General features: G+C 36.5%; 1 protein-coding gene and 1 non-coding gene across 4 annotated transcripts in view; both read right to left on the reverse strand.

Annotated features, from left to right (window-relative positions):
• The window catches only part of LOC135694920 (serine/threonine-protein kinase atr), a 62,659-nt gene extending 41,677 nt beyond the window's left edge, over window positions 1-20,982 (reverse strand). The window contains exons 1-15 of one of the 3 annotated variants that reach the window (XM_065213805.2): window positions 20,869-20,982; window positions 19,829-19,916; window positions 9,248-9,339; window positions 8,848-9,030; window positions 8,362-8,465; window positions 7,531-7,597; window positions 7,061-7,170; window positions 6,147-6,238; window positions 5,583-5,697; window positions 4,403-4,533; window positions 2,947-3,112; window positions 2,298-2,432; window positions 1,945-2,019; window positions 1,554-1,594; window positions 1,255-1,348 (exon numbers count right to left, since the gene is read on the reverse strand). In XM_065213805.2, the coding sequence (XP_065069877.2) occupies window positions 1,255-1,348; window positions 1,554-1,594; window positions 1,945-2,019; window positions 2,298-2,432; window positions 2,947-3,112; window positions 4,403-4,533; window positions 5,583-5,697; window positions 6,147-6,238; window positions 7,061-7,170; window positions 7,531-7,597; window positions 8,362-8,465; window positions 8,848-9,030; window positions 9,248-9,317 (1,383 nt within the window). In that variant the 5' untranslated portion in view covers window positions 9,318-9,339; window positions 19,829-19,916; window positions 20,869-20,982. Of the gene's footprint in view, window positions 1-1,254; window positions 1,349-1,553; window positions 1,595-1,944; window positions 2,020-2,297; window positions 2,433-2,946; window positions 3,113-4,402; window positions 4,534-5,582; window positions 5,698-6,146; window positions 6,239-7,060; window positions 7,171-7,530; window positions 7,598-8,361; window positions 8,466-8,847; window positions 9,031-9,247; window positions 9,340-11,300; window positions 11,459-19,828; window positions 19,917-20,868 lie in introns of those variants that run through there. The other 2 variants (XM_065213804.2, XM_065213803.2) reach the window with 2 other exon arrangements.
• On the reverse strand, window positions 36-117 carry Trnal-aag (transfer RNA leucine (anticodon AAG)). Its single transcript has one exon. It is a non-coding gene; the product is annotated as a tRNA-Leu (tRNA).
• Window positions 20,983-26,592: the final 5,610 nt, after the last annotated feature.

The raw sequence follows: 26,592 nt of genomic DNA on the forward strand, positions 1-26,592 counted from the left end.
TGCCAATAAAAATTTAAAAGATCGAAGAAAAAGGTTGACAGGAGTGGGATTCGAACCCACGCCACCGAAGTGACTGGTGCCTTAAACCAGCGCCTTAGACCGCTCGGCCATCCTGCCATGCTTCCCACGATCAAATAAATTGAAGTAAACCGCCATCAAGCCAAGCTTGCTTTGTATTAAATTAAAAAATTTCCTACTTACAATTTAAGGGGGCCAATTTAATATTTTTAAATATTAATACATATCAATTTATGTTTCAAATATTACTTTAATTGGCAACGAATACAAGATAATTTATTAAATAAAATACACAAGTGCAGTATACTGCTACGATTTTAAGGGAATTCATGTTTTTATGCAAATTTTGCCCGTTTGTGCAATGACTGTGTCTTCGGTTTGGAAATTGAGTGATAGATCTGAAAATCTTTACAGCTTTACCATTGTTCGAATCTTAATAATATCATAATGGTAAACTATTTGATGATTCCCCATGAAATGTCCCATAGTCACATAACTTGTTCCATTTTAGAACAGAAAAGGGGCATATTTAAAGTGAGGGACACTACTGAAAAATGGCAATGAGAAGGGACACATTGTGACTTGTACTTTAATGAAGAAAGGGCAATTATGATGAAATTAAGCATTGGAGAGCTTGCCTAGATAGGTCCAAAAAAAGTTCAGGTTTTTCTGAAATCTTTGAAATTTTCGAAATATTTAGGAGATTTTAGGACTTCTTGGCGATCTCGTAATTTTTTTTATTAGTTTAATCACGCCGAATTTAAATACCAAGCAACCCTCGAGAATATTTTTTACATTTTATCTGATATCATATAGGGTCAAACTGCACATGAACTGGAAATATTGCACTTGAAATGGCGGGCACATCAGCAAACATTATCAGAAGAATATCGTTCTGGGGTTTGACGTCATTACAATTTTTAGAATAATTTATTTTAGAAATACCTGACCTGAAAGACGAAGACCAAGAAATACCGTTAAAAAAGGAAAAGTTTTTAAACATGGCCAGATTCTGATTCGGTTGATAAAGTTCAGAACAGAGACCCAAATTGCAGTAAATTTATGAAAAAGGCCGGCGCAGGAACTAAGAGTTCTACAAATCCATGGATGCGGACTTCTGTGTATTTTTGGTTAACACCGGGATTTAGCCTAAATGATCTGTAAAGAGGTATCTCCTGATACGTATACAAAGATGATTAATATGAACACTAAAGACAAGGAAGAATATATAATTACCTGTACGCCCCTATCAAAACCAGTTAATTCAGCACCCAGCACAGAGATCTTCTTGAGAAGCATTTCACCGATTGAAGAGGCAACACGAGCGCTGCTGGAAAAGGGTAATGAGGTATTTTTTGGGGTCTGCAGTTCGATTAGAAAAAACTCATAGATCGCAGTAATTTACGATCGGTTGAAAGGAAAATACAAAAAAATTAACCGTATGCTGATATGATAAAATAATCTTGTGAATGCTAGCTAAAGCATATTAAGATCGAGATGTGCTTTAATACAAACTAATGCAAAAAAAGCCCCACCTTTTCAAATGAAGACGATCACTGGACTCCATGACAGCAGCCTAAAATAAATACTATGTCAATACTATATATACTTTTAATAAATACTTTTGTAAGAACACATTTCATAAGAATATTGAAGCTAGAGAAATGCAAGAATCGTTCCGCAGTTTATCGTGTTCTTAAACTAGCATTAAGTTGTATTCTGCTTTCCAAAAATGAATTGAGAGCAAGAGCTCAAACTTGATCAAAAGTATTTAACAATAATATTCAAATTCAAAGTAATATACTAGAAAAAGCTGATTATATTTCTTAATGAGTGCTAGTCATATTATACTGAAAGCTGCAAAAAATGTATACAGTCTTCTAAAAAAGGTTGATAAAATGAAACTCAAAAGATGCGTGTACATACCGTTCTTTTTAGAGGTGATTTGTTGACATTAGCTTCAAATACCTTTGCTATTTCAGTTATGAATGATGCAAATACCTATAATTGGAGTTTAGGAGCATATATATTTTGCAACATTCTGTTTATATACAAGAAACCTGCATGGCATTGGCATAATATAAACGATTATAAGGTATTTAAAATCTTGTGTATCTACTCGATTTGATTAAGTTTAGAAGTGCATATACTTTGCTAAATTACAGTGAATTATATATCAAATCACATCATATCGGATCAGCATCACATCAAATGAAATATATTTATCATATCATGTTAAGTTATATGCTTTACATCAAGACTAAAAAAGCATACAACACCTCTGGACTATCGCTGGCTCCAAGCTTTTCGATTAGAGACCTCGCCAAATCCTTCAAAACATTTCTAGAGACTCCTGTCGAATCTTTATTACACATTGTTGCTATAATTTTTCTTCCAACGAAACAAATGAGATCCTAGGAAAATAAACAATATTTCAAATACAAATTTGCGCATATTAATCATTACAATCACAACTCCAGTCTATAAATTGTTTGCGATGAAGTGGCAGACTGTTTAACCTAATAATTGTGCAAAAAACCAATCTGACAGCGGTTTTTGAAATTTGTGTCAAAGCATGCAGTAACGATGTAGACGAGAACACTATTTCAGGGGTTCAAAATTTTATCTATTTCGTTTTAAAACGGCCTAAAAAGGGTAGCATTTCGTGGAAAAGGGCCTTCAATTCGAAACAACTTAAAACTTTGGAACTTTTTACAATTGATTTGATAAAAAATTACAGTTGCTTGATTGTGGGTGTTGCGCAAGAAATTCAGAGCTGCAGCATAGAACCGCCTTGCTCTAAACACCAAAGCGACAATATAACAGATTGTTAAATAGTTGTCCTCGTTAAATAAAAAAAAGATAGATACAAAAAGTTGTCATCAATATACACCATCCTCGATCATATTAAATGCAAAATTCATATACCTGTAAGTGGCTTTTCATGGGTTTGTCCGCAATCCAACTCCCAATCTTCCAAACAAACGCTTTTGACTCCGGCAATGAATATGTCGAGGAATTACTTCGCTTATTAAAAATGCAGTCAAATGTGATTCTGAGTTCTTTCTCGAACAGTTTTTGTTCGTCTCCTTCCCTTAAGCAAGAAAAGCATAAAGGATTCCACAATAAACGTCTCGAGAATATTCCAAAACCAAATTAGTTAACTACAGTTAACATTGTTTACAGCAAGGGGTCAAAAACGCAACACCGTACAACGGAAATTAAAACTTGATACAATCTATGTGGACAAAAAAATTGCAGTGGCAAGCATGAAAGGGCATAAGAAACTACCAGACTTTTGAACTGTTGATCTGGGGTTCAATAGCAATATCCGGTGGTTAAATTGAACTCGAAGAAGCAATTTAGAACCGTTTGGTCTGAACAGAAAAGCCAGGAAAGCCGGAGCACATTTTTGAGTTGGTGGGAGGGGGGGATTCTAAGCGAGTTGGCAAAACCCCTATGGTAGGCAGCAAATTTTATCTTTAATTCCATCCATAACATTGATATCACACTTACGCATAAAAGTGGGGGGCAACAGCCTCAGCCCCCCCCCCAACCGCCCCTGTTTAAGACATCGAGCACTCTGTTGTAGACCAGCACCGCAGACTTGGCAGCAGACCAGCTAACATCATTACAAATAATTTAAACGAAGGGTTAGGTTGTGCGAGTCTTATGTTTGCTTATTGAGCGGGTCTGTTGTGATATCATAAAAGAATTCTAACAATTTCTGAATACTTGAGATTGTTATGTTTAAAAGAGCTGTTATGTTGTAAAAGTTATTTTTGTCCCAATGATTTTGAACCGTGACCGACCTTTCCATATTTCCTCGCCGACCGTGGTCGTCCAGAGTGCACGCCCCCTCCTCCTCCAGAAACTCTTAAAACCTTTTCACTATCCCATATGGTCGCAATTTTCCTCAATTCTGTAATGTACTCAAATATTTACACTGTATTGATGTTGAATGTTTCCTTTGAAATTGCGGAAACTTCTCCTTAAAATGTCACATCTATGGTCACAAAAATCAAATACATCAAAAACACAACAGAATACATCTTAATTGCTATTTTAACAACACGGTAAACTGCAGATAAACAGATGGCAAATTCGCACGGCAACACATCCAAACAAAGGCGTTACAACATCTTTATCATGTCTACGTGGTGTTTTACGAAACCTCTGATTACAGAGAGGAATCATATTTGTTCTTACATCTAACATTTGATTAGATTTAGTCTAATTTGTCGGTTATCAGTGATAATTTTCAGCTGAGTTAAGTATTATCTGGACCTCTTTTAAAAAACGCAGAACATACAATGTGTAGGTGAAGATTTCCTCTCGCCAAGAAAAGATCATCGGCACACTGACTATTCAAAAAAAATATTACCTTTCATCAATATTCGATTGATCTACAAGATTTCCTAAGCAGCACAGCATCGCAGATTGAATATTATCCAATGCAAACGGCATTAGTATTCCGCATGTTTTCAAAAGCACCCGAGTAAGTGAAACTGCCGTCTGAAAAGTGATCGAAGTACATTGATATAATTCATAAACAAATAAACGTGTACAACTACATTTATTCACACTAGTCTGACGTCATAAGCTCAAGTTCAAAACAAAATATAAAAAATCCTTGCGCTTACCTATCAAAGCAATGAATCGCTTGATTCCATTTAATTTGCGAACTAATTTTTGAAATATATTTAAACATTTTGCATCAAATTTTTGACCTTAAGTTCGGAATAAGGACTAGAAATTTAGTCGACGTGAAATCTTCATGATGCAAGGACTCGCGATGATAACTTTTTTACGAAATAAAGTTATCACCCAGATTGTCAGATGATTTTATAGGGCATTTGAGCGGGATAAGCCACTGCGTAGAAATAATTTAGAACAATTTTTGCAGCGAAATCTCTTATATGTTTTCAAATGTCAAATCTTCAATGCCAGCACAAACAAAATTAAGAACTGTATTTAGACTAGAAGTATATTGGTAAATTCTAACCTGATCTCTACTAAGGCTGCAATGAAGTCTGGAGTAACTTCAAAAAACGAAGCCTTCTTGTTGCGTGTAGAAACATAATTACTTACAGTTTAGATCATTTTAGCAACAGCCAAGAAATTTTGTTCTGGCTTTGCAAGAAAATTTATACTGCAATACTGCAGATCGTGAATAAAAAAACTCTTGACCACAGAAAGCCCCAAGTCTATAGACAAGCAGCCTAAATAGCAATGGGGACGGTAATAGCCGTGGTCGCTACAGATTTGAAATTTGAAGGGTTTCATTCTCTACCTTGATTTAGCTTACAGTGATATGATTGGTCGAATTGGTCAAACGTGTCAATCAAAAGCTACGGTGATAAAATAATGCTAACTCGTACAAATTACCAGCTTGAACTATGAGAACCACTTTATCTATCGTACATAAAACTTGCAGGCACAGTAAAATTACTTAGGGCCTAAATTCAGTGGCTGGCGGCTTATTTAAACAGTTGAATAAAGCGGATATCTGGAGCCTAGATTCCTATAACAGCTCAAATGCTGTACCCAAGTGAAAAACATACCTTTGGAAGTGTATCCAGTTCAAGTCGTAAACGAAAAGTTATAACATTCCAAAGATTCTCTAACAATGATCCACAATAAAGACAAAGTCCATGCACAGATTTCTCAAGAATAGTACTGTAAGGATAAATTCGTTTTTGCAGATAGGTAATAACCAAAAAAACATGGCATAAGGCAAAAATGAATGAATCTTTGATAACATCTTTCAATCATGAGCAGGAAAAATATAATTGTTTATACCATAATTTTAATGAAGACTTTTTTTGGTTTGTGTAAAGCAAGGCAACTTCGATAAAGGCATCTTGCGAAAAGTCATGGAGCAATAAAGGCATCAGGTATACAATGATTTTCAAACTATTTTCAAATTTAGCGATTTCAACACAAAGTTGTAATGAAATTCACTTGATTTCGTACGGCTGTCACAACGGATGTGCTTTCTGGGCTTTTCTGGTCCACGAAATAGGGTTGAAATAAAACAAACAGGAAAACTACAGAAAACAAAACTTATCCTGGCAATGATATGGCGAAAACGTCTGAAGTAACCGTTTAAAACCAAAAACACTTACAAGCAACAAGAGAGGAGCAAATCACATTCAGAAATGGTTTCAATTTCGATCAGCTTGGCATACATTGTATCCTCATTGTGTTCGTCCGACTCCTATTAAGAAAGAAACACAAATATGTTTTTGGTACCGAAAAACTTGAAGATTGCACGAAATACCGGAAACATAACATACTGAAGCACTTTTTTGTCCGACACTCTTCGGACTTTAAACGTCGGTTTATGACCGAAAGTAAGCTAAAAATTTATATCCAAGTTTGGATCAAAAGTAACGTGAGAGGACGCAAGATGCGTTTGGTTGGTTATCCTGTTTTTACCACTCAGCGACTGTTAACCTCTTACCTAGTTGAAGAGTCCAAGGGAGAAAACGAACATTTTTTGTCTTTCGGTGTCAAATTTTCAGCCTTCTTTTTCAACTCTATTTGTTTGAGAAATATTAAACTGGACGTTCTTTCTTACCATCATTTTCAATAACGACATGCACCAATAATTTTACAACATTGAAGCACTTTTATTTCAGCACCACCAACCACACCCCCCACATCTGCCTCAACCCTTCACTCCTACTTCCATTATCCGTCACCTTCTCTGCTGTGATGCATTCCCACCATTCCAAAACCCGCCATCCAACACCATCATCAATTGTTTTGAATTCTTTTACCAGCCTGTTATATTTGGTCTGATGAAGTCCGTTTCCCAGGGGAAATATTCTATACCTTCACCCTTTCCAAGTTTTGGTTCTTCAAATTTTGACCGATCAATATTGAAATGCACTTTACCTTTTCTTGTTGCCCTGGTCTATTGACTTATCACTTCTTTCTGGTGGCGAATGAATAAAAGCAAAATATTAACAGAAAAAATCACAGCCTTTTTTATGAATTTTGATTGCTTTTCTAATAAAAAAGCAATTTTAAGTACCTGGTTTTCCGGTAAACTTTGAACTTTCTGAAACCTCTCAAGACCAAAAGTGTTGCCCTGTAGTTCACTGTTTCCATTTAGAAAAACATTCTCCATCAGAACAGTCAAATCTAAATTTAAAAAAGAAAACAGAAAATGGAAATGAATAAAAAACCTTCAAGCAACAACCTAAAATACCAAAATACTCGCAGGATATACCAAAATACACTGTTACCTCAACAGTTATAGTAAATGTAAATGTGCCTTTTTGACAGTCAAGAACTTTGCATAACTTTTCTGTTTCAAATACAATGAAATTTTTTCAATTTTGCAATCAGTAACAACATAGTGACTATGTCAAATCTTGATGACTTCTGATCTAGCTAGATCAAGTTAATGTTAGTAAAAAAATGGCTAGAATTGCTATACCCATTTTAACCAGGAAGAAACAAATTTTGAATATAGGCATATGGTCAAATGATGTCACTCACCAACAGTCAAACTGATCAGCTCAGAAACCAGACGTCTATACAGTACAATGTCTCTTCCCATGTAAAGCTGATTTGAAAAAAACAATAAATAAGATTTCTTGTTAAAAGCTACCTATTCTTAAAAACAACCTAACACTCTTTAGCAGAATTGCAGGCTGAATGGTTTTGTGTAGCTTAATTGATAGGCTTAAAAATTTAACTTTGTAGAAAATAAAAATGTATAGCAATAAACTTGCATTGAAGTACAAAGTCTGGCTACAAGGTGGGAGGATGGCTTCAAGGTTAGGGTTGTGAAGTACAGATCCAAGGGCCTTTGAATCAAGTCACTGATATGACCATACTTTCATTTAGAGTAAATGGAGTTATTAGCTACCTGTTATTGCAGACATAGGAATAACAAGGTGTGATCAATTCAAGAGGGAGAGCAAGGATACTGCTTGATAAGCATAGCCCCTTAGAAACCTAAAACCTACCTTCTGAAGAGACAAATACAAAAACAATACAGCTCCATTAAGACACAATGCATGGGCTAAATTGATACCTTAGAATTTTCATTTTGCTTATTTCTATAATTTCATTCAATTGAAAACTATGTGTTATGTTACTTATCTTTCATATTGGATTTAGCAAAGCAAATTTTGGCACAGTAATAATTCAGTGTTTCTCAACAACAGTGGCCCTTTCCCAAGTACTTAAATATTCACATACATGAATGTATATTTATTTAATTATTTTAGATAAGAAACTTCTTCATTTCTTCTAAGAATGACAAACATATATGACATTGCAATGTAAAAGATGTAAATTAAATACAGAAAATTAAACCCTTACTTGAAAAATTGCGTGTATGACATCAATAGACTTTTCATGTAGTGGGGTGCACTGCTTTGATGACAAGATTCTAAGAAGTCTTGATATTAGCCACCTTGTAAAATCTAAAAGTACTTTATGGTTGAATACCACATGTCAAATAATAATTACAAAAAGCTGAGTCAATTATTTAAGAACGCCATAAAACTGAAGTTGAAATGTATAGGTATCAGCATAATAGAGCCAAAACCAATCTTGTGAGATACTTTTGACACAAATGTTGATTTTATCATATTTTCTATGCTAAGAGCAAAAGCTCATAAATTATAGGAATTATAGGAAATATAATAGATATTTTTCTTTCAAAATTCACTCAGTGATGAAACATGAAGTGTAAATTGGGTTATTCACTTTATGGTAAAGTTCTATATAAAAAAGTGCTCAAAAATGCTGACAGTGATAGTTTTTGCTTTTATAAAATTTATAAATTTAAATTTCTGAACTTACCTGTTGCTACATCATAAAGTATTTCTTCTATTCCATCTTCAGAGTGCATCTTCTCCAAACCACACTGTATTGTTTCTGTGCTGATATACAAGTACGGTTGAGCATCAACACAATGATGAAAAAACTGCAAGGCAACTTCAGACTGAGGAGACCCACCTGTCTCTCGTTTCAGCTGGGCACCAACTAGAAAAACAACAGTCTTATAACATTCTTTTTAAAAGGCTTGCCTGGTCAGATATGATAGTGTTACTGAGCTTCTTCCCAATTATCATTAAAAAACACAACTATAGATGTTAAAATAGCACAAGTTCAGAACATGACACTCTTTTAAAATACTTTTTAAACTAAAAAATAATTAAGTGCACAAAATGGTCAAATAACATTCCTCTACTGAACAAACCTGAAGCAAGATCTGTCAACAGATTATTGACACAGTTACAAATCATATCTCTTGTTGCCTGGGTTGACATGTTGTGTTCCTGTGTACTTAGACTAAAAGAGAATAAAACTTACAAGATACATCTAATAATCTGTATGAATAGAACAGTGGCGTAGCGTCCGGGTATTCAAGGTATTCAGTGAATACCCTGAGATTTCTCAGAAAAAATATTAATACAACGTATAATTGTAATAACTAAAAAATGTTTTGGGGCTATTGATTCTGGTTGAATTCGTTACCTTCGATATTCTACATTTTTTACAAGTACAAAATATCATCAAATTCATGGAAACAATAACGCTGCAAAGCATAGAGAAGCTGGGAGATCTTTGAAGCTAATTTTGAAGATTGAGCTACTTCATGTTGAATGGAGATCGGTCATGAATACGCAGTGAATACCCTAGACGGTACTTTAACCAATCGAAATGCTCCTTTCCATGAATAATATTTGCCGTTAATCAGCTAAAACAATGGTCTTGTACGCTGAGAAATTTGCAGCGTACAGCATCAAAGTTAGTTCAAAATAGTCTCATTTTGAGATCGATATAAACAATTAATGGACGTCGGAGCGGTTGGAGTGTTGGATCTTCATCGAAAAAGGTAAACATGACTTCATTCAAAAGCTATTGCAATGTCCGTATTACTGTTTAATAATCATTCTCTCATTTGACCCCTAATCTTAACCTACCAACAGCAAAGTGGAAAGGAAAGGTAGGCTTATACATAATGCTACACTGACTCAGATCTGTGCCTCTTGAAATGCCAATTTTGTTATTGCTTGTCAATCAGGGATGCTTCTGTTTGTATTATGTGATAGAATTAAAGTAAATGCAGATAGGCCTGGGTAATATCCTTATAGTTGCCTGGTGCATTCACCTATATTGTTGGCCTATTTTGTTTGCATTATTCGAGCCCATTTATTTGCTTTATTGTGCAGCTCGTCTCATTACCTTCGATTCTTTCAATCATTAACTTGTATTGAAAATATCACGATTAAGCCATGAAAAAAAAGTCTAGACTGCATCCACTGCATACCACAAACTATTTATAACTCGTGTAATGCCCTATGTGAATAATTTTCGAAAGCCCTTTTGTATTAAGGTATCAAGAGTAGGTGTTTACAGTTACTTCCTCTTTACATCAGTGCAAATGTTAGACGATTTATCAACAACTATTGGGACATATTTCGACTAGCAAAATTTTACTGACTTTCAATGTACGTTTTGATTTGAATTACTTTTGATAAAATGGTTAGTGGTATTTTGATGCAATGAATGAGTTTGAGAAGTATATTTGCGTTGGGTTCTTTAGCAAAGTATCGTTTTCATCATAGTAATGCCCTGACAGTGCAGTACTTGCCAACCGAACCAGAAAGAAAATTAGATAAATTGTCAATAGCTAGTCCTTTCAATCTTCCTATTATCCCTCCTATTTCCATCAAGCCCCATCAAGCCACACCCTGCCCCACCCTTTTGTTTAACAGAGAATACCCAGTTGAAAAAGTCACGCTATGCCACTGGAATAGAATAACATTTTGTATAAGCAAGGAGCAAAATGTGACAAGGACCAAACCCTTCAACATGCTTGGTAACCCCCTAGCATTAATAACAACCCCTCCCCCCTCAACACAGAACTAAACGCTGACTAATTTCATTGCATAACTAGATGCAAGTGGGCCATTTGGCACAACAGAACCTTCTTTAAAGCTTTGGTATAACGCATATTGTCATAGCTCTTTAATGAAGCTCCTCGAGTTCAAGCTCAGTCAGAAGATTGTCTCCTAATGCAAAACCTAAAAGGCAACAAAGTTTCCATCCAGCGCAAACCTTACCTATATTCTTCACTTCAGTAAAAGAGTCGAATCAAGTTTTCTTGCGAATATTTTCCACTAAAAATGTTTACTTTGGCTGGTTGCTGACGTTGTTTTGGTGATATGCCAGCCAGTTAAAACAAATTCAAATACACAATGAAACTCTTATTGTATACTTTTACAGAAAAAGGACTAAAACCATACGTATCGATATCTCTGTATTTATCCTTGAGCTCTAAAAGTGCAGGCGAAACTTTCAACTGGAATACAGAGCTACTAGATGTGGGGGTTGCGTTATCATCCATGTTTTCACTTTCCCGCCTGTTCACGTGCATCATAGTACTCCATGTTATCATAGCACAACACTATGCTCCTGTTTAGTGGCAGATTACTATGGTGGAAAGTTGTTAAAATTTTCTGCTTACCTTGGAAATTTTCCGACGTTTTTACTCTAAGATGACTAAAATATTCTTCCGTCCTATTTTTATAAGTTGATACCGTAATTTTTCGAATTAGCCCCCTGGGGCCAGGAGTGAAGCCAAAAAGATTCTTTCTGCGGGGTGCTGAAATGATCTTTGCCGACATAAATAGTGCCTCACACTTTAAGGGTGTGGTCAAAAGAGAAGTAGCTTTATGTGCTGCTTTTTTGCATTTCTACTTCAAAATTCATACTTTAGTGCCATACTTTGCGAGTTCACAGAAATGTTAATATGTTACAATTGTTGCAAAAAATTTCAAGTGTGAGAAAAAAAATTTCTTTTGCCCGGCAAAAACCCTTTATGTGCCGACGGACAAAGTGTTGGAGGGTACAGCGCTCCTGTACCCACTCATTGGCGACGCCTCTGTCTGGGGCAGATGCCGGCAAGATAGAGTGTGGACTTCTTCAAGAATAGGGCTTATTAACAATGTTTACTTCAAGGGAGGGGGTTTATTAAATGGGGCTAATATGAGAGGGGCCTATTAAAGGATTTACCATACACACGAAAAAAATTGGTTAAGCAGGGCATTGATAACTGAGGTATGCAGTATGGTTGATAATTGACAGGTCCACCAAGAGTTTGTGAAGGCCCTGGAGCAAAAGTAAAAGACGAGACCCCTGCGAACAAAGCCAGCAGAAAATTTTGTGACCACGTCCTTTAGAAAAGCTTGAATACATTCATTTGTTCAAAATATATTACTTTTTTAAGCGTGATTTTGCTCTTGTTAAGATGTTAAAACAGAATTAATTACTTTATCAGGCTCAATGTATCTTTTTTTATAAGAGTACTTTTATAAGAACACGAGCCTCAAAAGTGGTCAAAAGTTAAGAATAAGGTGAGGCTGAGCTTCTGCAAAATGCAATTTTGAACAACGTTTTTTTCAAAATCGAGGAATTTTAGCGATGTGTGGGTGCTTTTTCGGTGAATATTCAAATTTGTCAGCAAATTAAGGCTGTCTCACTCACTTTGTTGGGCCAAAACCCCTCCTTGGAGCGAAAAAGCTAGCAATAGCACTGCTTACACCCTCTTAATTTAAGAACAAATTAAGAACAATCCAGCCTCAGATTTTCGAAAAAATTAAGAACAGTCAGCCTGAACCTAAGTTTATTGGTTCTTATAAAAAAGAGTTTAATTATAAAGAAAATAGGACTATGGTGTTCGGGCTATTTACAAATTTCCATTAGGTAGGTACAGTAGATTTACTGGTCGTATGAAAAATTTCTCACTTAAAGTTGGAATTTTCATCCTTACACGCCCCTCCAAAATTAGCAACTTGTTTTTGTCCCTGGTTTTGATGTCAGGATGATTTGCACATCTGGATGTTTAGTTTAGGATGCTTTATGAAATATTTCATCTTTCAGAGAGCAATTTGTATAGTTCATTAAGCCTATTCAATATTTCTTACGGAGGAGGACAATTAACTTTACAAGAAAGAGGACGCATAACTTTACACTTACAATAGTTTTATACGAAGCCATCTTGCATGTGTAACCATTACTACAGAAGCACAAGGTTGGATCCTTGCTGTACACCACAATTAGCGTACCTCGAATAGGTTAGCAAACTAAGACTATATCTGATGACAATCCAACTTTCTAAGGAAGAAACTGCTTGTTGCTTGTCTCTGCTTGTCTCTTGCCTTTAATATACCAGGCTCTTATTTAGCAATCTCTGAAAAGAGCTGCTCTACAGAACGTTCGTTTACCTTCTGTCCGGCTAATGAACCGAAATAATAAAACTCTTTCAATAAGCAAATAAAACTTAGTAAAAAAAGGCATGGTCTGGATCTAGATGTTCAGTCTTAGGGAGCATTGTGGCGTAAAAACGATAGGCAAGGAGATTTGATTTACTACAGTTCCAGCCTGAAGAAAAAGTACCTTAAAGACTTGATTTTTCAATCAATTAAATAAACTTGAAAAACTTCAATAGCTAGCCGGCCTGTCAGAATAGTATGACAATGCTCTACAAGATTACACATGTCTACATTCACTTCAGATCGGTATGCAGTCAAAAAGCGTGCGAAACAGTTACAATTACAGTCCAAATTTGCTTGTTCGGCATGCACTTTTGGTTCGGTGTGCTGTGCAAACTAACTCAGTAAAAACTACCGTCTCCTATCTTGAGATAACGTATTTTTTATTTTGATGGTGCTTGACGATCAATTACAAGACAAACAGCAAAAAAAACAGCAGAAAATGCTTTTCCTCTAACTAAGCGATTAAAAGTTGACTCTAGTATAAATGATAAACAATTAGGTAAACATGTTTAATTAAGTCGCGCATGAGATCGAATGCAGAAGTTTGTGAGAAATGCTATTACATCGGGCGTCATCCAAAACAAATATTGTGGATACTGACAATTGGATATATGAATTCTATGTGCAACCAACTATTAATCACCTACTTTCAGACAACATAAACCTAGGATAATCATTAAGCAAATCACCCGGAAACTAGGTACATCGATTTTGTAAAGTTAACCGCAAGGTGCTTTCTTGCTTAAGAAATTTTGACTAGGATAGTTCGTTAAACACAGCAGCAAATGCAATACAAAGCTTTATTTTCTGACTTCTTTTCATGAAAACTATTGATTAAAAACATTTTGTTAATACCATCATCTGCTTTAAATCACATCTAACAGGCGGATTTCCAATCACGAGTGGCTAAGTACGAACCTATCGACCGAAATTATGATCACTTATTTCCTGGCCTTCGAAATTTAATCTATTGCATTACAAACCATGAAAGAAAACTTGATGAGAGCAGCTGATTTAGCAGCAAACACAACATCTTACATTATTTGGCAAAGTTTTTCGCAAACCTATTTAGGCATGCTTTGAATAAATATTTTTTGGAATAATTTAGGCGGATTTGTCATAATGATGAATGTTCACATCACGCTACAATTTGCATTGCAATATCAACCAACTTTCAAGCATTGATACTTGTGGCGAGAAATTCCCCGGAATAGTATTTACCCAGAAATAAAAATTTTGGAACAAAAGAATGTACACAAAAGCCAAATTCCACATCCGAAATTCACACCGTGAACCTTTTACGGATTAACAGCTTAGAATGAAACAAAAGTATTGATAAGTATATGAATCTTTTGTAAGTCTTCACAGGTGCTAAGACATACATTTGCTTTCATTCAATTCTTACTGTAGGTTCTCTGTGCCTTCATCAAGAAGGAATTAATGATAACAAGAACAATGTTATCAAATGTATATGACGCAAATGGTTAAGAAATCAAGTACAAAACGCAATAATTTTAGGAGTTTCAGAATCAGTATATAACAGTAAAACATTGTTATGTTCAAAGCAACTTGTTCCAAACGCATGGCATAAAATGGGTCGCAAACAAGGTTACAAAAAGCATAAAACAAAATGTGGCCATTGGACTGAACAATACTTCATCTGATAATAACTTTTTATTTCGGCTTTTGTAATTTTTAATGGGGTTGACTATACCAAAAAGCCTATTTGAAAGCTATGCTTTATAAGACGCTACTCAGAACAACAAAACCAGATGGATGATCGAAATGAAAATACAGTCGGCTCCGATGAAAAGAATAGAGTTGAAGGCAACATCTCAAACCTACTCAAATCTCAACTTTTGAAGAAACATTATGCGACCAGAAGTCTGCAATTTGGGAAAGTATAAGAAGTAACTGGCTGAAGCAACCTCCCACTGTCGACAGTGCAAGTGATACAACAATGTAAACTCTAGGACTCCTCAAAGATAAAGCAATTTTTGACAACCAGGCTTATGATTCTGGCGTTTATTTGGATAAAACTCTCTTACATCTTAATTGGCATTACGAGGGATAGCATATACGTTTTTATTAAGAATAAACTCAAGTTCATGCAAATTCTTAGTGACATATTTCCACAATCCTTCTTGAAGAGTTGTTTTGAGGGATTTTTCTCATAAATCGTACAGCCATGGAAGCAAGGTTTTACTTCCTAAGGGGGGAAGGACACTACTTGTCATTTCCATAAGATGTTATTAGCTGTTAAAAGCAACAATTTTGTTATACGATGTTCTGTAAGGTGTTCCAAAGACGTATCCATGATTGCAGTAACAAGGGCTCTTGATCCCACTTGAAGCTAAATTATGTATTACATAGGTGAGTAGTTTTGTCAGCTTCGTTGCGCAATCAACAACGATGTACGTTGGAGTGAAGATTAAGTGAAATAAGTATTAAAAAGCTCACAGACAGACTAATGTATACAGAATATCGACAATAAATCGCTTCACCTGCTCGTGTTTGTTTGCAAACGAGACAAGCGCGACGAGCATGCTCTGTGCTTGGATAGCTCCTGATTCGTGCTCATTTACAAAGACTGCGAGAGCGGGTAGCACGTTCAAGTGTTACGTCTGGTACTTCGTTAATACCATAGAAAACAAATGTATTTGATTAAATATTGGGTGATATAATTACGGCTTGATATTACGGTGGAAATGTCCATCCACAGTAGACATTGACGAGAAATGATTGAAATGAACCATGAAGTACGACCAGTAACTTGCAAAGGGATCAGTTTCAGAACATTGTTATGCAGAGGACTGAAAGAGGTAATAAATCCTTGATATATCCTTGAGCAAATATTCCCAAGACTTTAAAGATGGATGAGTGTTGATCAAATCAAACATTGACAAATACAGGAAAGAATTTTTTCTTGTATGAATCAAGAATCTTCAGAAACGAAACTCTTCATTCTTGATACAATATATTTTACACAATAAATTCTTGATACAATACGTCAATTGCGAGTGGAAAGATTAACTAATTCACGCTGACAAAGTGAGTAGAGTTGCTATTTTCGCTGATTACTTAAGTACAATTTACAAATTAGTTCTCTAAAAAAGTGAGTTAATATAAACTTGCTACATAAAATCTCAGTTAAAAATTTAAAATCCCTGCAAAGATTTTGGCTGCATACATTCTACATTCATGTGATGGGTTTTAAGGTAATTTCACTAATTAACTGATCCGTCTGATCCGAAACAACAGTTACAAGAAATACCTTACATTGTTAAAGCAGGGAAGGTTTATTTGATCAGCGGAGTCTTGGAAAGCTTTGGCTCTGGACAAACTCTTACGATATTGGCAGTGTAATGAATGCAGTTAACGCTGTATTACATAAGATACAATTGATAACTTCCAGCTAGAGCAAGTAACGGAAGACCTTTAGTCATTTGGAAAGTCAAGGAGATCAAGTTTTATCTCATGGATAAAGGAATGGCTATATAAGAATTCTTGCCAAAAGAGTAGATACCTTTTGAATTCATGATTCTGGCGGTGTTATATAAGACTTCATATTTATTTTATCATGATTGGCATTTGGCTTTAATGTTTACTCCTTAGACAACCGTGGATTGTTATTGGATAAAGACGCGGGCTTCAGCATATCTACATAGCGCAGACCGTATGTTTGGTGTTCTGTTAACAGTTTTGAAAACTAGTTACAAATAAGAAGATATAATTGTAATCACGAATAGTAATATTTACAGCTTATTTACAGGTGCGAAGTCAAGCAAAATGATTCAGTATTTCTGGAAGAATTAACTACGTGAATTAAAACCTTTGCAGCGCTGACTTGATTGTTAGCCTCTGGATCCTTGCTTTGAGCAACAGTGTGAGCAATCGGAAAATATTTGAGTAAAAAACATACAATTATCTCGGAATCGAGATACCTATTATCAACAGTATACAGAAAAACGAAGTTGTTTAGTACCATCGTATTCATGGTTGAGTGGTAAACCATTCACTGATCAGTTTAAACCATTGGCAATAGTCAGTAGTGATTAAAAGAATTTAGCATTTTGGATACGTCATGTTTGGGAAAGGACTCCAGAGCCATGTGCATTCGGAATATGATAAAACCAACTAGAACATTACTGAATACAAGGGACTGGAGTGAAAAAGGGAAAATAAAATATCAAATTAACCGGCCTGGAGGACTTGCGAGTTCTGAAGACATTTATGAGACAAATCTCGCAATTGCTTGTTGCCTGACAAATACATAGACAAGGAGTATATACAGCTTTGGAAAAATGGCATCAGTCTTAACAGATAAAGCAAAGACTGCATTCTCCATCACGGGAATATGCTTGTCTTTGACAGGTTTGATACTCAACATTGTGGGCATACACGCTCTTATAAAAACAAAACCACGTGGAAACAAACAAACATTACTACTGATAAACATAAGCACGATATCAGTGTTTTTATGCACGCTGTTTATTCCGTCGTGGCTACTCTGGGCGCTTGTTTCCTTTCCAGGGTCACAGAAAATCGAAGAATTTCTTTTCATCTTCGAGACAGGGTTTTACATGGCTTACACGACGAGTACAATCGTGTTAACAATCGATAGATTCCTGGCGGTTGCTGTTCCCTTTAAGCATCGTACAATAATCTCAAACAAGTTCGTCATTGGGTCTGTCTCAACATGCTGGTTCCTTGGCCTATCTAGCAGGATTCCATTTCTTATCCTGGACTATCCGAAAAAGATGATTCATATGGTTTATTTTGATATCTCAATCAACTTTATCAACATAATTTTCCAGCCTGTAACCTACGTATACATACTTGTTAAATGGCGGCAAAGACAGACTACGATCAATAGCTCAAGATCTCCTTCGATAAACACAAGGCGAGTGTCCATACACGATAAACGGGAGGCTATGATGCTGAAGATAGCATTAATGATTTCGCTTAGCTGTTTGATATCATCTGTGTGCGATATCATTTACGCTGCCATGGGAATGTCAACGCCATCGTCTAACACGACCATATTTTCTCCAATCGGCTTGCTGCTTTGGAACCTTGTTCCTACAACTCAGTCACTCTTTTACATCATAACGAAACCTGAAATAAGACAACTGTTGCTTAGAAAACAGCGCAACACACCAGAAATTGAATAAAGGAAGTGAATGACTCTTGTTTGTTTACTGCACAGTCCTTTCGGCTACCATAAAGATACGAGGAGAACTTAATAAAGAAGAACAAACTTGTGCCTATGGCGGAACATGAAAAAGATTTACTTTATGTTATGCAAATGTTTTTATGCATAAAAAATCTATAGAAGCACTTGTGACTATATTATATTCATTTGCACTGGTAGGATCGTATCTAATACCAAAACAAAACTCACATTCTAAGCAATTTAAAAAGGAAACATAAAAATAACAGTTAAGTTATTACAAGCTTTTGGCATTGGGTATGCATTTTGCCTTCAACCATAGGATTTTAGTTTAAGATTATTTTAAAACTGTGTTTGTAGAAAAAGTTTCAGGGATTGGAAAGAATAATAAAGTTGTTTGCCTTTTCAATTTACCTGATTTCACCTCAGTACTTTTATCTATTCTACTGAAGACATTGACTAATTTTCTGGACTTTCAATAAAGCATAATGCAATTCATATTATTAGGATTTGGAAAATGTAGGACATTTGCATCATAGGTGAGCATGTAACTGCAAGTAGTAGCATTAAATATAGAACTGAGCTCTATACAAAAGCAACATGTTATTGAAAATTAGTGTTCACTGACTCTTTGGCAAATTCTATGTCTTTGATGTTGAAATGATTAGATGACATTTTAAAAATCATTAAAAAGTTATATGCAGTTGTTTTGTTTGTTGTGATTTCTGATGTATTAATTCTTTATATTTAAGAAGAAGAGCTTGGATAGACACAACAGAAAAAAGTGAGATAAATGCAACATTAAAGTAAAACAGAGGGGGTCATGCACAAAAGAGTTATCAGATTACTCTAAATAGCCTATTTGCAACTTTGTAGAATTATTTTTAAAGGAAGTAAAAAAGTGACAAGCTTTATACAAAACATGTTTTGTTTGAAAAAATCAAAAAGAAAAACACAGCACTAAAATTATAAACAGTTTTTTGCCCACAGGCACTTGTGAAGAGAAGTGCACCTGAACAATTTAGATTCGATTTAGATTAGTTGTATGTGTAAATATCCATATATATATGTATAGCTAGAAGCAATATCGAATTAAAATAAGGTTACAAACAAACAAATAAACAAACAAACAATGCATAATAACATGCATCTTTCAGTGGTAACGATGTATGAAAGAAATGCAGTGGATGCAAGACTCAATATTGCATCATCTTTGATGATGCAGTCTTGATTGTATTTTGATACCATCAACATTACATAATTGGATACTTTCTTAAACTTTAATAGAACAAACCATGGTTTATGAAGAAAATACTTATCTTACCTTAGATTTCTTTCAGCTTCTCAACAGTCACATAGTATCCTGCATATATAACTAAACTCCATGCAGTCAACACAATAAGTGCCAGAATCTGGTGAGGAAGAAATACCAAAATAATACAAAACAAAATAGATATTACAATTCAGTCAGAATTATTTTGCTTTGCATTTGCCATGCCTTGGCATCCAAGGTGCTGAAGGTCCACTGGGGCATTTGCTTAGGTACGCTGAAAATATGGATAGTTAGTGAAACTGTAAATCTTGTAGGCAAGACGAAGAAAACTGATTAATAGAGAAAACTGAGATATATGGGTCTTTCTTTCATTCCTTTTTGTGTCAACTATGTATGTGGCTTCATGTTTAGCACTTCAACTAACATTACAGTTTTACGTAAGCCAAACAAGTTTTTTCGGGTTGCACACTGAATGCCGAAAAAAACATGAGTGTATGCTGAAAATTTTCAGGCCTAAGTACATGGAATGCACCCTGCAATTTGGTTTCAACGGTTCCAGGACAGTGTAAGGACAGTGCAAGATCTTAGCATAGAACTGTTCAAGTGCGTAATTTTCTGAATGAATGGTTAAGAACAAGTCTACAAGCTTTAAACAATTTTATAAACCAAAATTACACCCTAGAAATAAGCCAGCTCAAAGCTTAAAAAGGGATTTTTGTTGTAAATTTTCTGGCAAAAAAGCAACTGTTTATTTAAAACCCAGAATAAACCTGGTAGGAAAATCTCTCCTTACAGCTTGACAAACCACTTAAGGCGACTATTAGATGCAAAGGCATTCAATCTGGGCTTAATCAGTGCTGGTAAGTGCATTTTCAGCTACAATTCTCTGGGCTGATTGGTAGAAACAATCAAAATATAAGTGACCCGGTCAAACAAAGGCTTGATGGCTCTGTTCATCTAGTAACTTGAACTTGATTTCTTTTTGTTAGAAACTTGATTTCCTTTACAAAATGGGATCCAAGACTGTACCCAAAGCAAAATTTGGATGTAAAATTATATTTATACTCTGTATAACATGAAGATTCGCTTACCAAACCAAAGACAAGCTGAAAAGCTGACCTGGTCATAATTAAAGTAAGATTGTCTCGCGGACAACAACAGTACATGCAGCCATTTTGGAAATAATATAGCCTCTCATTCAAGTTCCAACTCATACTCAATTACTCCACAAGTCCATACCGAACCCTTATATTCCACTTAAATAATGAATTGATGTTAATATTGGAAAAATAAGCCGTCGTTCGCAAATTCCAAGCGTTTACAGTCGCGGTGCTTGCTGTTGTGTTTTCTGTCTCTTCGAAATTCCAGAAAATAATGATTGATCTGCTTTATAACGGATCCAGCAACAATGTTTAGCCACTCAACGCATAAATTTCTTAACACATTTGTACAAAGATGTGATTTAGTTACTTTTTCTTTGTTTGTTTACAGAAACTGCTATGAAATATCTAGGCCAAACTCTAGAAAAAGCCGAAAATAGGTCATAATTCAATGCTTGGATATTAATAACAGAATCTAAATATGGTAACCAATTTTTGATTTCATATAATCATTGATATTTTTAAACTATTTCAAAACGACACTCAGGGGCGGTCTGGCGTCAAAATCGCAGGGCGGCTAGAAAACTCAAGGGCCTGGTTTAGGGCGTGGCGGGAAAAATTGAGCCACACCCACTAAAATGTGGCTTAGAATACGATCACTTTGGGCTTTAGTCTAACTTTCAAAATCTGCAAACCACTTTACATCATTTGACACCTAAATATTTTGGCACCTTTTCAGAGTTTCAAATACAGTCAATTTGACTGAGAATCTTCTTCCCAAAGCAAATTCTGAAAAGAAAAGACATTAAAGTTTGGCATTTTCTGAATTTCCAAATAGGGTGATTTAAAATATTTTTCCGGGGACAACAGGGATGGCGCCACCTGGGGTGCTTGGGGGGGGCAAGAGCCCCCCAAAAAATCATTGAGCCCCTCCGTCGGCACTTTTGAAAAATTTTAAGCAATGTCGGCACTTTCATAACTTCCACTTCGTGATTTTTTTTATTTTTTTCATTGTTTGCTTTTTTTCACTTTTTTTTCATTTTTTGAACTGGAATTGCCACAGCGGAAATGGTGTGATATTAGATCTTTGTTGGTGGTTCACTCACTGTCGGCACTCTGACATTACAGACCCCCCCCCCCCCCGTGCATTTCTTTTCTGGCGCCATCCCTGGGGACAAGCCTCCGTTTTGCTTGCAATATATTTCCCCATTCCATCATACATTGCATGAGATTTTAAGAATGAATTATGACATAAATATACTAATTTGATAATGGGCTATGCTCGAAACGTCATTTATTAATTCGTTAATTTTTTCAAGTATAATTCCTAGTTTAATTGAATTATGACATAGTTTGCAGTAAACTGATTCCAGCTACACAAATTTGAGACACACTTTGCTTACCCGACATCTGTCCTGACCGTGTGCAAATTTTTGAGCCATTCGATTAGTTCCTTGGGTACAAAATAGCTCTTTCGTACCTGTATGTAGAGAAGTTGTAAGTCCGTAGAAAACGGAATTTTAGGCTGCGTTTACACGGGGCCGGCCGAATATTTGGTCGGTCAAATATTTGGTCACTTAGGCCTTGCGTTTACACGGGGCCGGCTAAACGACCTCAAATTAGGTCACTTAGGCGCGCAAATATTCGGCCACCTAGGAAAGCGTCCTTCTTGAAACTTGGCCGGCCGAATTCGCAAGCGGCCTCGTGTAAACGGTTATGGCCGGCCAAATATTTGCACGGTACCAAAAAGAGGGTGTCGATGCGTGCTACGGAGGCAAACACAAAATGGGAAATTGAAATTTTGGGGCCGAAATTAATGTATTGTTGTTGGTTAGAGTCACTGGTTAGATTTTGCGTTTGTAGCTTGTGCTTTGCTGAAAATATGAATGACTTTCGTCGAAAGACTCATTTTGAAATTAAAAAAAAAAAGCATAGCAAACATCGCAAATTTCCAATCATTGATAGCAGTTATGTCAGCCATCCTCTTTAAACAGAATTTTGTGAAGAGAGCCCAGGAGAACAGAGAATGAGAGAAGTTGTTTTGTTAGCTCTTTGTTCACAATAATTTTTGGCTTCAAGTTTTTGACACATTGCACAAGTCATAAGAATTAGGTCACTTGAGCGGCCCCGTGTAAACGCAACGCCTAAGTGACCTCATTTGTGGCCGGCTTCAAAAGCAGCTTTAAGATGAATAAGCCTGTTTGAATAAACACAGTCATATATTCGATCAAATATTCGGCCGGCCCCGTGTAAACGCAGCCTTACTGATCGCACTTGCAAGCTACACTCGTAAACCACAGTGATATCCGGGTCAAGTCACTTGAAGCTTTAAGATGAATAAGCCTGTTTGAATAAACACAGTCACCACAACCGCAAAGCAACGATAATCGGTTTAACAGGTTAAGAGATTTTCAGACCTCAACTAGTAGTTTTGATAAAGAAGTTATGGAAACTTCCATTTACATGGAAATTTTTGCATTTTCAAAACTTCTGCTAGTTTCAAACATGGTTTTAATTGTGTGTCTTAAAATTTCGGCTCTAGACGACACTAGCATAACATGCTCTGCAAAAGACATTGAGGAACTGTGCAATGACTTAAAAACTGAGGGTAAGAACATTGCAGAGTGGATGCGGCAAAATAAGCCTAGTCTGAATACCAATAAAACTGAATATATAGTCATTGGTCATAAAAGACGAATTAACCATATCCAGGGGGAGATAAACGTGGAAATAAATGGAGAAAAAATCCAACGAGCCCATGAAGTAAAATATCTCCGGGTCACTATCGATGAACATGCAGTACAAGGGGCTCAAGCGTAAACTTAAAAGTGGTCTTTCTTCGTTGAGGAAACTTAAAAACATACTCCCACAGTCGAAATTGGACCAGGTTTACAGGGCACTTTTCGAGAGCAATCTAAGATACGGTGATGAATTATGGGGAAGTCTGTCCGCTACAAAGCTTGAACATCTTCAGCGTCTTCAAGACAGGGCTCAAACATTAATTGAAAGTGCTAAATTTGAGGACGGGTGGATCTGTGAATGGCTTTTAGTTTCCAATCTAATTAAATATGACAGGGCCATAATGACGTACAAAATGATGAATGGTTTTTGCCCTGACAGCCTTAAAGGTAAAGTTATTACTAGATCAGAGATATCCAGGTATTCGACAAGGAATCAGCTTGATATTGACATCCCAAGGCAAAATTTGGAATTCTCAAAAGGAAGTTTCTTTCATTCTGGGGCCAAAACATGGAATGAGATACCAAGAAACATCAGAATGAGCCCCACAATTTCCATCTTTAAAAGAAACTTGAAAGGACTCCTGCAAAGTTAATAAACTCGCTAAACAAAACACGATCCCTAGGTAGAAAAGCAACACCTTTATTTCATATAAATTAAAGAAGTAATTGTAATAGAAGTAGCTATTTTATTCGTATTATAGCTGATAGAGAATTCGTGTGTAAAGATTTTTGAAATGAAATGAAAAATAGAAAGTGGTGAAATCGAAAAAGGGTTTCGTCCGGAAAACGTTAACCGTAACCTTAGAGTCTAATAGAAAGCACAAGCTGTGCGAAAAGATGCAGAAAGCATTGGCGCCTTTTCAATTCGCAACCTTATTCCGCATGCGCAGTAGAAAAGATAACCGGGCTCAACCCTCTTTCGGGTTAACAATACTTTATTTCAAACCAATTGAGTTTCGTTCGTCCGGCCGAGTCAGCCCGGGCCGAGTCAGCCCGGGCCGAGTCAGCCCGGGCCGAGTCAGCCCGGGCCGAGTCAGCCCGGGCCGAGTCAGCCCGGGCCGAGTCAGCCCGGGCCGAGTCAGCCCAGGCCGAGTCAGCCCGGGCCGAGTCAGCCCGGGCCGAGTCAGCCCGGGCCGAGTCAGCCCGGGCCGAGTCAGCCCGGGCCGAGTCAGCCCGGGCCGAGTCAGCCCGGGCCGAGTCAGCCCGGGCCGAGTCAGCCCGGGCCGAGTCAGCCCGGGCCGAGTCAGCCCGGGCCGAGTCAGCCCGGGCCGAGTCAGCCCGGGCCGAGTCAACCTGGGCCCAGTCAACCTGGGCCCAGTCAACCTGGGCCCAGTCAACCTAGGCCCAGTCAACCTAGGCCCAGTCAACCTAGGCCCAGTCAACCTAGGCCCAGTCAACCTAGGCCCAGTCAACCTAGGCCGCAAGGGCAAAATCATCCCAGATCAACCTTGGCTAAGTAACTTCGTGTTCGCACTACAGAAAATATTACTTGGGTTCACTTTACCCCTTACCCAGGCTGAAACAAGGTTCGATAGAATAGTGTAGACAAGACATTTGACATTCATGACAGGGTCATACATAAATGATATCACCTATAATTTAAAGACTTTTATGCCACCTGCCACCCTGTCTCACCATCTCTCTGAACCCCTCTATTATTTTGCCAATGACATCACTTCTCAAACCCCCCCCCCCCCTTCAGCCGCTATTTATTCATTTGGAAAGTAGAGCAAAGCAAAAAAGCATAATTTCTTTTTTATAAAATTTTTTTGCAGATCTAAAGTTGCGAAAACAATATTTTTAAAAAGTTGCGAACATTAAAACAACTCTAAAAGATACCTTCTTAAGCCTGCCTAGTTCGGGATTTCTCCAGGCTCCGAGTTTTCAGGAATATCCTTTATTTATGCTTCTTTTTATGCAAATTTTCGTCCATAGTTTTGATTCATGTTTTATCTAATTAATCAAGAAAATAAACAAAACTGATTTTCTCTACGATGTTCGTTGCTTCAGTGTTTAGTCTATAGAAACTAACAACTCTTACAAATCTGAACGCGTTTCCAAGATATGGTGAATTTTTTAGGCAGCTACTGCGATCGGAGAAAAATAACTCACAGTGCTGACTTACAGCTAAAATTTAACTGTACCCAAGAGAGGAAAATATTGAATGGTGTAACCTGTTATTAGAATGCATTGAGCATATTCTGTCTACGCAAAATTGAACTGATAGAATGACTGATAATACATTTACAAAACTACAATATGAGTACAAGGAAGAAATAATGTTCAAAATTGCTCGGAAAAGTGGAACAAATTCACTTGAACTCTTCGTCCGACGCTTCATGATGAAAGCAAGAGAAATTATTTCCAATCGAAAGCCCGGTTTATACTACAAAAAGCTCCCCGGGTTCAACCTTTGTTGAGTTCACCCAGGGTAAACTCTCTTCAATTTGTATTCTAAACGGAAAGTGGGTCTAAACTTGGTTTTCAAACGCAATTGTGAATCAGCCCGGATTGAGTCAACTGCCAACTCTGATTCTTTCTTGAATAATTTTGAAAGGTTTTCTGCCGAACGTTACGTTTCTTTTCACTTATATTTTTTACCTCCCCTTCCTTTCTCTTCCTGCTTTCTCCAATTGTTTCTACTGATTTCCCTCCCATTTCTTCAGCCTTTTCCATTTCTGCTGTTTGTTTTTCTTTAACTTGCTGGGATCAATGATGTATCAAATTTCCACCAGTTTTTGCTAATTCCTCGTAATTGTATAATTTATGGAATGGTTTTCCGAAATCTTCAAAAACGCCTAAGACTTGTGATTAACCAAGACTTATGACCAGCGCAAATTAGTTTCTTCACTTATGACTAATGCGAATTATTTCAAATGCCTGATATCGAATAGCTGAGAGGGTTCTCACTTTTGAAGCATTAACTGAGTACAATCCTATGTTCTTTCCATTCAGAATGGTTGTATCTGGATAA

The sequence above is a fragment of the Rhopilema esculentum genome, chromosome 8 (assembly GCF_057945365.1).
Source record: "Rhopilema esculentum isolate cy_ngs chromosome 8, ASM5794536v1, whole genome shotgun sequence".
Taxonomy (NCBI): domain Eukaryota; kingdom Metazoa; phylum Cnidaria; class Scyphozoa; order Rhizostomeae; family Rhizostomatidae; genus Rhopilema; species Rhopilema esculentum.